The 12632-nt window shown below is 35.0% G+C and overlaps 1 protein-coding gene across 1 annotated transcript in view; it reads left to right on the top strand.

Annotated features, from left to right (window-relative positions):
* The first annotated feature begins 81 nt into the window (after positions 1-81).
* SALL3 (spalt like transcription factor 3) overlaps positions 82-12632 on the top strand; it is a 21851-nt gene continuing 9300 nt past the window's right edge. Inside the window, 1 exon segment of the mRNA XM_020986920.2 lies at positions 82-200. Coding sequence (XP_020842579.1) covers positions 119-200 — 82 coding nt within the window. The 5' untranslated portion in view covers positions 82-118.

Genomic DNA, 12632 nt, shown 5'->3' on the forward strand with positions numbered 1-12632 from the left:
TCCCTGCAATTTCCCCCCCAACACGACTTATTTGCGAACAATTTTCACACTCACACCCCCCCGTTTGCTGTTTTGCTGATGCCTCTGCAAAAAGCAGAACCAACTCGCAGTTAGCAGCATGTCTCGTCGAAAGCAAGCCAAGCCTCAGCATCTCAAATCGGACGAGGAGCTACAGCAGTCCGAGGTAGTTTCTGAACACGGTAAGGGGCTCTTCTCCCTCTGGGGTCCGAGAAGGGGGAGGGGGCAAAGAGTAAGAGGAGGGCGTGGGTGGGCATGCCAGGGAGATTTTGTGGTAGGTTATTATTGGGTTAGTTTGGGGAGACTTCAGGGAGTAGGGTTTTAGGGGGTTGTGTTCTTTTTCCTTAGGGTGTTGCAGGAAGTAAATTATTTGCTCTATCTGAAGAAGGAAAAATTGAAGGCAGTCGTGTGTTGTGTGTGAAGGGAGAAAAGTTAACTTATTTCTGAAAACAAGCGCTAAGTTTCCGTCCCCCGACACTTCCCAAATCGAGAGGCTCAAATCGATCTTCTTGGTTTCACCACTGCTGCGAAGACACCTTCCTTGGTTGAATCTGCCTGGGGAGTTCATTTGGCTGCAGGAGTTTCAGGAAAGACTGGGGGGAGGTGGTGAAATTATCAAACTGTTAAGTTAGAGAGCAAGTGTGTAGAAGAAAAGGGAGCTGGCACCCGGGACAGCTCACAGTCCGCAAGTCAATTTCCTTTCTTCTAGTTTCATTTCGTAATGCCCTGGTTGCCCTTAGGGCACTAGAGTTTGGGAAAGAGGTAGTGGGAGGAGGGGCTTTAAATTGTGGCTGTGGGTGTTTGTGGTTCTCAGGCGGAAAGTTAATGGGCTGCTGGGAACTCTGTTATCTCCTCTTTCTTTTCTCCTCTCATCTCATCTTCTTTCCCCGGCTTTCTCGATGTCTGTGCGTGTGCGTGTGTGCGTGTGGGTATGTGTGTCGCCTCTGTTTCAGCTTGTGCACTGAAGCAGCAGTGACCGCCGCCGCCTCTCGGCCGGGGATGCCGAGGGCAAGGAGGATTGGGCTGGGGAAATAGGGAGGGAGGGGAGTGGTGGAAAGAGGGAGTAAATGGGGGGACAGATTCCGGAAACAGCTCCTTTTCAACACTCTTCCCTACACAGTCGCGATAAACACGCTTGTCTTCACACACACACACACACACACACACACACACACACACACACACACACACACAGCACTGGCAACTCCAGGAGTAGCTGTGGTTGCAGTGGCTGTAACTTCTCTTGGGGAAAGCTTTCTCCCAGAGGATGCCTGCTTCTTGCTATTGAAGCATTAGGTGTGGAAGGACACTGAGGAATCCCTTCCCCCCACCCCCTTCCCCATATTTCTTCTCCGCCCCCTCCTAAGACCTCCTGCCCTTCTCCCACACTCACCGGCAGGCGTAGCTGGTGGCCGAGAGGTTCTCTTAAGTGTGAAGCCTTTTTCGGGAGAAATTTATTTCTTTTTCCCTGGCCTCTAAATTTGTGGATCAAGAGGAGGAAGAGATTTCTGTCCAGAACGAGGAAAGGGGTTCAGGGAGAAAAGGAGGGGCTAGCAGTTGAGAAGGCATCGAGGGTGGAATAGGGAACTCCAATGCGGTTTGACTGATTTGGGGCAGCGGAGTTTTTCCGAGGTGAGGGAGCCGGGAAAGGACTGCCCCTAAGGACTCTTAAGCAACATTCACTGCCATCTTTGTTCCCTTTCTGGTTTCAAGTCCCTCATCAGGCTTTTCCTACATTATTAGTTTTGTGATTGTTTCGTATCCTAGCTGCATTTGTGAGCCGCCGCCCCCACCGCTTTTACTTACCTCGGGCCTTCCCTTGTTTTACCCACAACTCTTCCTTCCAAATGTTGAATGAGCGTTTCTATAATTGACCAAAAGGCCAAGAAACAATTGATTTTTTTGGATAAGGATTTTATTTACGATTACCACACATTTTCCATTTCTGGAGTGACATAAGTTTTCCGAGTTTGTTATTTAATTTATACTAAAACTGTGCAAGTGTGCTTTGCAAATTAACTTGGGGGTTGAGATGTACGACTTTTAGGGTAGTCTTGTAGATAAGAGGCTTTCTTTCCTTTGACTGTTTTGTTGATTTTTAAATATTTCTGCCTGCCCTTTCTTTTCATTCTCTTTCCGTAACCAGAAGTGAGACATTTGTATTTAAGTACCCCTCCAGTTACCAAAATCATTTATTTTGCACCAAGGAGCCCATTCGTTCTAACTGCTTTCAAACTGAAAAAGAAAGGGAGAATGCGTGTGTGTAAGTGTACCTGGTGGGGGAGAGCTACATGGAAGTTGGAGGTTGACATGGATATTGACTTATTGAAGCTGTACTTTATAACCTTTATGTTTGGGGCAGTCCGAATCTACTTCATCAGGTTAAAACATCTGTCGGATTGGCAAAATTGCAAACCCACCGCTACGGGACTACCATATCCTCCAGAGTGCTTGGAAAGGAAGAATAAGTAGGGGACTGTTGCTACTGTGCAGAAGCTCTTTAGATAGTAGATGCATTGCTGTGGAGGGGCTACACTCTCTTTACATAGCTAAGAAATAAATTGTTTTAATTGTGCATATTTTTGAAGAATAGTATTGCCAGTCAAGCAGACTAGAAATAGTTACACATTTTATGATAGAAATTGAATGAACAGTAATTTTTTAAAAAGGCACAATCCTGGGAAGGTCAGGGAGAGGAGGTTTTAGAGTTTATTACAGAGTGTTTTAAAGTTTGAAGCACAAGTAGCTCAGTATCCAGGGAGAGAGAGAAACCTTTCAAATTCTTAATATTATCAGTATTCTGGCACTCCTGTAGAATTCATGAATTACAGAAAATTGTTTAACTAGTTTTGGTTTTGGTTTTGGATTTTTTGGTGGTGTGTTGGTGGTGGTGGTGGTGATGGAGTCTTATCTATGTAGCCAAATCACCCAAGATTAAAACAGAAGATATGCTTTAAAAAAAAAAGAAAGAAAAAAAGAAAAGAAAAAAGAAACGCTTGCATATGGTGGGTAGATTAAGGACAAAGAATCTTTTTGTCATGGAAATGTTTTTTTTTTGTTTACTTCATCACATAGAATTTCTCACACTTGGTTTGTTTTGTATTGCCCTCAATGACTACATGATCAAATGAATGGATTTATTTCTGCCGAAAGAGAAAGACAGTCTTTCCTTCAAAAGAACTACATTGCATCCCAGTGAGGAATTTTAAAGCATTATTATTGTGGTTCCTGAATAGCTTAAAATCGGCTTTCACAGCAACCCCAAAATGCAACAATGTAAATACTTCTCAGCTTGGGAAGGTTGTTATCAAAATGTGCTATGTCTTCTTTTATTACAGCATATTTCAATTAATAGAGTAAAACCCCTTGTAGTGAACAATTAAGAGGCTAGGGCAGAACTATTCTTTTTAAAATTTTATTTTAGAAATGTGAGCACGGTAAACTTAATAGTGTAAACATGCTGAGGGATATGTAGCACACATTAGGAGACCTAAAATGGGGTAAATCATTTACAAGTTTTGTAATGAATTACTTTATTACTACTGTACTAAATTAAAAGTTGAAAATATTTATATTTATATTCATTTTATAAATCAAACATCTTGTCAAGGCTGTGTGGATCTATATGTGTTACTGGGTTTGGTTTTATTTTGTTTTTTGTTCTTTACAACCATTCACAGTCATAACCAAGATGTTGCCACAGTCCCTGATCATATTTTGCAACAGGCCAAAAATAGTCTTTCTAGAGACAGAGCAGAATAGGCAAATACTTCATTTCAAGACTTGTTTTAAAGGTAGCTTAGGCCAACCATTAAAACAGTTCCTTTGCTTTAACACTCTTGATAGCTAGTTATTCATTGAACATGGGTGACTGTTCTCTATTAGCCTAAGGAATTTTTAAAAATTTATATATATATACACATATATGTTATTTTGATTGCTGTTACCCCTATAATTAAATAAAATACATAAAGAAGAGATAGATACCTTTGAAAGGTAAAATTATCAATGACAACCCACCCCCCCATGTTAATTTTGGGTAAATACAATGAAATATAAACATGAGTCTACACTATGAAGTTAAATGTGAGGCAGTCACCTTAGGATGTGAGATTGAAGTTGGAATGTTACAATAAACTAAATTCTTTTAAGCCACTTTGTGATGTGCACACTAAAATGATAGAGCAGTTTTTATATATTGAACATTAGGAAATTTGAAGATAGTTGGGAAGGTCATGATGTACAAATAGGTATTGAAATTTTTCTGATAACTTTTGGGGGTAATGTACAAAATCATACTAAAAACTGAGAGTATAAAAATATAAAAAACACATTCTTTTATATTCTTTATAAAGTTTTACTTTATGAGAACAGAAAATATGGTTATATAAATACAAATAACCACCTAAGGATACTATAAATTCATTGCAAGAACATTTTTTTTAATAATCACTGCTCTGGAATGACAAAAATAATTCTGGTAAATTTTGTACATATGAAGTCTAAAAGTTATTCCTTTCTACATTTTGGTGGCAGTTTATTTTAGCACTTATTCCTTATATCCATTAAGGCAACTCTTTCAAAAAACTAACTGTTCACAAATGACTTATTTTTTCTCTCACTGAGAATTAGTAGCAAATAGGAGGCAGGTTTCAGATTCCATTAAATTAATGCTATCAAGTAAAGAAATCTTTTTTGCCTGCTGAGAATTTCTATTTCAGAAAAATTAATTAAGTGTTTTGATGCCAATAAAACTTTTACCAAGCATTTCTAATAGGCACTTATCGAAATATCCTATATGTGGATGATTGGAGTATTTCATCTTATTAAAACAACTTAGAAAATTCCTGTTGTAATTTAAAGGGGGAAATACAAATATGTGAAGGGAATGTATTTCACAACTTGAGATGATGTTTGATTCAACTTTTAAAAAAATACTGGCAATAATTATTCCAAAGTTTTATATGGCCTTTTTTTTTCCTGCATAAGTATGATAATGTGAAAATAATTCAAAAATCCTTTTAGTGACAAAGAATGTGTGATTTGGAATTTTAACAATTTTATTTACTGGACCTTTTAAATTAAGAAAAATAAGACCCCAAGTTCACTGTAGATAAACCCATTTCTTTTATCTTTTAACATGCATGTTTTGCCTAGATTGTTTCTTATACATACATTCATTCACACACACCCCACATACATTTACAATTCAGCATACCAAAGAGAAACAATAGAAAATAACTTGCTACCATAAAAGGATAATTGTTTTCTCAGAAACATAAAAAGTAAGAGTAAATGGTAAATAGGAAAAAATGAATTTATAAATACGTTTAATGAAACACATCAAGATTACTCTATGATTTTTAAGATAGATCATTTTAATGTTCAACAGAAGGATGATCATTTAGTTGTCACTGGTGAGAAAGAATAGCTGTTTAACAAAGTTGAGAAAATCCTTAGGTACCATTCATCTTAAAACTTTGCAGAAAATAAATGTGCATTAGATCATTCTTATGACATTCAGAGTCAGAAAAAAACACTATGGGTTAACAGCAGGAATTACTTAGCAAGTTGATTGTTTGTTGTACACAAGATGATGGAAAAAGCAGGCAAAAGTGGGTCAGATTTCATCGTGGGCTGCTAATCTCTTAGAAGTCCTACCATTCATTTCAAGGTGGCTATAAAGACATTTTCTCTTCCTTGGGAATTCAGCAAAGGCATAAATAGCTATGATTTCTTTTTAGTGACCATCTGTGCAAGTTTGACATCCTTCTATGTAAGTGCTGACATACATTTTCATTTCAGTGAATATTTTTACTGCTGTATCTGCATTGTTTGTGATATTCTTGATAAGAGCCAAGAGCATTTTATGGTGATACAAGATAATTTAAAATTTTCCATCAATGCAATTCTAAAATAATTCTTATCATACCTAGATGCTTTCATTTCATGTTGTTTTCCATCTACCTCATCTGGCAACTGCTTCAGTGCCAGGACAGGCATATCTGTAGGCTGGCTGTCCAGTCAGGATATGAGTTACTTCTGCTGATGGTGGAGCAGGTCTGAAATTACATTAAATTAGGTAACTTTTGACACATTTATTAAATCATAAATGTATGCATAATTATAATATTTTACCTACTATTAATTTTAATAATTTCTATTTTTAAAAACTATAGTTTTTACTCCACTTTCCATTTCAATGTAAATTTCAGCTGTGTTCCTTTTAAATATAGCATTTACATGCTCCATAATTTCCAATAAAACAAACAGAAAAATGGAAAAGTAAAAGTCATTTTATAAAATCATCTTATAAATTACAGAAAATGTAAAAGACTACATACATGCATGTTAAAATCACTTACAATGAACCACCTAGTGCAAAGAGCCAGTTAGAAAAGAGCAAGAGTATGGATAATAGTTATAATTTATCTTAAGGTTGATTTTTTTTCTACTAACTTAAAGACTAGCAACATGTAAGTTTTAAAAATACCCAGATGAATAAGAACTGACAAAAACAATAAGGTATTTGAATGCTTTACATCCTATCCCTGCCTTCTTTCTGCAAGGTTAGGTTACTACTTAAGACCCTTACCCCTTTTGCATTTTCTGTGCATCAGTGTCTAGTGTCCTATAGAAAGTCTTTCTGTTTGGTGTCAATGAAAAGGTGGGATTGCATCGAATGCCTGCTAGCTTCCGATGGACTCTCCCTGAGGGTGGGTAGTTAGAAGTGCTTTGACAAGCCTTGCTGATTTAACCTTTGCCTGCTTTGCCCTGCCAGGGGTGGCCACTAGATGTCAAGCTCATAATACAATTAGTACATCTGTGCAGTTGACCTTGGCAGCATGGCTTACCACTGTTCTGTTAAGTGTTAACACTGAATTTGAGTGTTAACTAGAGATCCCTGTGAGTTTGCTATATGCTGCACAGCTTATCAAATGCCCATCTAGTTCAGCACAAGTGTTTACAATTCTTAAAGAAGGAAAAAAGGTTTTCTTTTGTGCAGCCCCTACATCTTGAACTGTTTAATTAACCCTGCAGGTGCCATAGCATTTTGTCTTAATTCCTCTGCATTATTATTCACTATTTCGAGAGTGATCTCTTAATAGCACTACTTGATAATTCTATTGCGTCATTTGTATATAAGGCAGAGAGAGTCACTTGCTTCAATGACAAGTGGTAACAAATACTTTTTTTCATCTTGTAGGATGTTTTAGATTGTGCAGTGTTATTTTTGTTTTTGTTTTTAACCACTTGCATTTACCACAGGTAAATCTCATGCACTTGAACTCAGCATTTCAGTACAAGCAACAATAAGTGATAGAAGTGATTTTGCTTACAGTTATTATTTTAGCTTACCATGTTTTCCCCTTTTTATTATTATATTGATTCAGACCATGTTGGGTTTTCATGAGTTTGAGGTGTTATTGTTTTATTGCTGTTGGTTTTACTGTTTAGTTGTTATTGTTGGGAGGTAGTTGACTATTTGTTTTTATATGTAGTGAACTCTGAAATGACCAGGTTTTCAAAATTTGGTACCTGGGTTATTGGAAACTTTCTCAAGCACAGGCATGCTATGAAAGAACAGATTTCAATTTATTTGTTAAATTTATAGTTTTATGTACTGTAAGGTAAAACTATCAACAAGCAAAGCCACAAGCACTCAGCACAATCTCAAGGGTGACCCCCTGAAATCTGACTTAAAATTTTAATATCAACTTAACATTTTAAGGCTCATATATATTTAATTAAGCACAATGAGTGATATATGTGGATACATTAAAATTATGGTTACATTGACATGAAAGGCCTATTGTTTAAACCTGAAATAAAACAAGCATCCCATTATTTGACACAACATCGTGTTCAGATAGTTAAAACAAATTGTGAGTGTTGTAACTATCCCCACATCTGCATAAGTACATAAAGGAGCCAGTGTTTTCCTGAACTAGCGCTTTGCTGCACAGATTACAAAAAACTGCAAACGTTTTCAACAGAAGACAGTTGGTGACTGTGCCACAGGTGGTTGTTACTTAACAAATTCGAGATTTGGGCCACTGAATAGATCAAGCTAAGTGTGCCAGGTCAGTACTAGTTTGTACATAGCAAGAGTGCCCTCCACTGTTCAGCTCCATATTAACAGCTTTTGTGGTCTGTGAAAAAGGACAGAAAAAATTTCTATTGAGTCTGGAATTTCTTCTACATTGTTAAACACAGTAGGGGTCTCTATTTGTCTCCTCCTGTTTCACAGCTTGGGCTCAGTATGTGATAATTCATCTTTCTTTATGGGATTCAAAGCTATCATAAAGAGTTAAAAAGAATTAATTTGCAAGAAAATAAGTGTCTCCTAACAATTTAAGAAAACTTGAAAAATGCTGTGTAGATTTTTAAGAGGTAGTAAAGCTGAAGTAAAAAGTATGCTCCCCTTCTCCAAAGAGCCACATGTCATTGTAAAGTGAAAAGTGAACATACATTAACATTAGACAGGTTTTTCTTGATACTATATGAATTTTAATAAAGCCAAAGTGGGTGTGTGTGTGTGTGGTGAGGAGAGAGTATAGTGGAATAAACGAGGGCTTGCCCAGTCTGACAAACAGAATTATAAACCATCTGTCCAAGTCTTTATTTCACTAGTCTTTAGCAATTGGGTGGCTTATTTATAACCACCACCACCACCACCCCCAATGAAGTAAAAAAGAAATTTGCTATGAGCTATTGTTTATATTGTGTGTATATGAAAATGTACTAAATCTAGCTTTGAGGCTGTTATTGGCATTAATTGACATGAAATGCAAAATGTCAGCATTTTTATGTAATACACTAAAGGTTAGACATTGCCTTCCATAAAAGGAAATGTTTTTCTCTTCAGCAATTTCACATTAATAATTATGCTACACATTTTTAATGAAAGGTCCTTTAACTTTTATTAATGTTTGTTTTTATGCTTCATAGCACAATGGCAAGTTAAAGAAAACATTCTTCTTTGAAAATTCTTCTCTATTTCACACTAGATTTTATTAATTGAGAAGCCTTAAGGAGATTATTATAAGTTTTAAGCCATAGCTATCTTATGACTCTTCATTTATTCTTTACAGAATGCTAAAATGTTTTTGGACAGCATTCAAACCAAATGACATGCCAATGTACATTTAGTGTCTACATCTACCTTTAAAAAACATTTTCTAAAATACACAGTAAAAAAAATAACCTCTGATCCTAGCCTCGAAAACATTTTCCTATGTATAGACTCTTATCTAATCTAACTGGAAAGATGCCTTACTCGCCAGCCATTTTCATGCAAAACTGGAAGTGGCTTAATAAAGAACAGATCAGGAATTAATCAAAGCTGAGACAATAGTGAAACAGTTTTTTGGCTCCTTTCACATTGAGAGAGTTGATCCTAAGAAAAGGAACATTTTGTTAAACATTCACTATACATTTTATGAGTTATCCTGAGAAGAGAAAAATTTAAAATTTAAATCTATTCCAGAACAGTATTATCTTTGAAACTGTTTGTTAGAATTCCTCTGAAAGGTTTGAACAGATATTTTTCCCCTTCAAGAAAACTGAGGCGAACAGATCTTGTTGCAGAAATACAGTTTGAACAGTGACAGAGGGTGTGCAACACTTAAGTACACAGAGCAAAAAAAAAAATTGGCACAGCTGTGAACTAACTTTACCCATTTCCTCACTTTAACTGAAAGAACTTCTATACCTTTTCAGCGCCTATTTTTCTTATTTCTCCTGCCGATGCATGCAAGGAAAGAGATTTTACATTTCACTCAACATGAGTATATATGACTTGAAGCCCAAATGTTTGATCAGTAGCCTTCTTGCCCTTAGCAAAGTGGTGTTCTTCCCCCATCAGCACCTTGTTACCTCCCACACACATAAGGAGAACAAAGTATCCAGATGATGATATTATAATCTTTTAAAAAAATAACTTTCCCTAGATATATTTAAAGTAGCAAAAATAAAACAATCTACTAACTAGACTTCAATCCATGTACTGGATGCATTTTTTTCCCACTTTTTCCACTATCACCCTTATGTACTATAAATTAATGTTAAATCCCCTTGGCTATTTATAGGTTCAAATCTCTTAGCTGTTGAGCTGTCAGTATGGGAAAAATAAATTACTTTGATGTTAATTAAGATGTCTGCTGTGCTTGATTCTTAACTTCTCCCTTTTGCAAATTATATATATACATATATATATACATATACACACACACGCACATATATATAAGTACTTTAAAATGTTCATCACTGTTACTGCTATAGCATTTCATAAATTGTCTCCCTGTTAGATTAAAATGAAAATGCTAAAGTTCTGCTATTTAAGAGGTGTGTTAACATAGTTAGAACTTACAGACTAAAACAGAATACAAATTAATGAAAATAGACAAGAAATGATGAGATTTGTGAATATGACATTTTCTTGGATTAAAACTATGACAGAATTCAAAGATTTTAAGTCTATTGTGGTGGATGGTGATCTTCATTTAGACTTTCCAGTATATATTTTCTTGTATTCCAAAATGACTCCAGACAGAGCACATTTTCACTAAAAAGCAGTGTTATTTAAAATTCATAAATGAGAATTAGCCTTTGAAACAGGTTACAGTTTATTGCTTCTTTCTCACTCGTTTTTTGAGGTACATCAGAAGTCATCATTTTAACAATGGTGGGGGGTTTTTTTCCATTTCAAGGAGGGTGTGTTATGAACTTTAAAAAAAATTGTTGCTTACAAAAAAAGCTCTGTTTACAACTCGTGGGACTTCTGGTGATAATTTCCTACCCTTTAATCCAATTGAACATTTTTTAAAAATTACAATTTGAACTGAGAATTTGATTTTTCTTTTCTTGGAGTTTTTAATGAAAAGCAAATACAACTTTATTTCTTTGTAAGGAAAATTATTGTAATAGCTTTTATTTTCATTCATTGTACTTAAGGTCATATGTAAGTTGTATTTGTTATTGTAATCATCTAATGGTCATGTATAAAAAGTAATATTGAAACATCATAAGCAAAATGCTTCAGAATGTTAATTTTTCAAACAAATATGTATTTCAAATGTATGGTTACTAATAGAATATGGTAATCCTAACTTCAGTTTGTCTGAAATTACTCATTTGAACTATTAGTAAACTTTGCTTATTCTCACATTTTATTTCAATTATATTTTGTAAACGTTTTTCTCTTATGACAGAAAGAAAACAAGTTAGTAATGTTTATTAGCATGGGGTCCTACTGGTTGTGACTATTTATAATATATCAGTTAATTCAGAAGACTCTGAATATGCACAACTGATACTAATATCTATTTTGCATCTGTATATCCTGCCAGTCATGCAAATTTATATTTAAAATGTTTGCATTTCCTACAATTGAAAGAATTAGGATTCTTTTCAATTTTGACTGAGTTGATTATTGTCTTAATAAAAAATAGATCTCCTAATGTTTTTCTTTAACTATTTAATTTTAATAGTTTATTACATCAGTACTTCAGGGAATTTATTGTTGATGGGAAACTGCCAGTTTTTTTCTACTTAAAAAAATACTTTTTATTGTTCCCTACAAATTGTTCAAAGATTCCCATGAATCTTTCTCCAGGGGAGAAAGAATTAGTAGCATTTAGCTAAGCTACTAATGGGAAAAAGTCAAATTAAACTGTGAGAACACCTCCCAAACTTCCAATGAATTTGGATGTGAAGCTTAAAAATACTACACAAATGAAAAACTAATAGGACTGTAAAAATTTAAATCTTTAAGACAAATAGAGATTTGTTTGAGTTGTCTGAGGCCCTTGAGAAAAGCACTATTGCCGTGTAGAAAAGAAGTACGTTCTCTTACCTCTCCTTGCATTTGTATATGCTTTTTATTTGTTCCAGAGTTGAGGGAATCAAGGAAATGTTCACTTATAAACATCTAATTTATCTGAGGTCACTTACAAGAATGATTCACAAAGTATGCTCATTAAATAATTTAGAATTAAGCTGAAATTATCTTTAAAAAGTCACTTTCCCTTACTGAGCCATATGGTTTGGTGTCTACACAATAGAATAAAAATATTTTCCTAGCATATTTACATTATCAGTTCTGTTTATTAGATATGGAAAGTTTAGCCCTTTTCTGTAATGTATATTTTTTTAAGTATTTGAGTTGTAGTGTTTAGTGCAAAGACCTTTGTTATTTAATTGTTTTCCTCTAGTGGTTTTTCTCCTTCCCTATAACCCCTTCCATATGAAAACAAATGTTTTCACTCACGAAGATTGTTAACTAGTGGGGCATTTTTATCTCCCGAGTTGTGTTTACTCATAGAGTAAAGTTTGTAATCCATCTCAGTGTATATAAACATATGATTGAAAGCCATGCAAAAAAATATGATTGACAAGTATCTCTTCTGACATGCTTATTTACACTTGATAGTTTCCACCAAAATTGAATGATTTGGTAATGCAGATGAGCTTTTTATTTGAGCATTTTTAAGAAATGGCCTCAGCTTTGACATGTTGGGTATCTGTAGAAAAAAATTCACTATATTAAATTGTGACTAATATTAAAAGTAGAAATACTTTCCAGTTTGAATAAAGGACTAAAATGTATCAGA

This window comes from Phascolarctos cinereus, unplaced genomic scaffold, assembly GCF_003287225.1.
Source record: "Phascolarctos cinereus isolate Bilbo 61053 unplaced genomic scaffold, phaCin_HiC Scaffold_4;HRSCAF=312, whole genome shotgun sequence".
NCBI lineage: Eukaryota > Metazoa > Chordata > Mammalia > Diprotodontia > Phascolarctidae > Phascolarctos > Phascolarctos cinereus.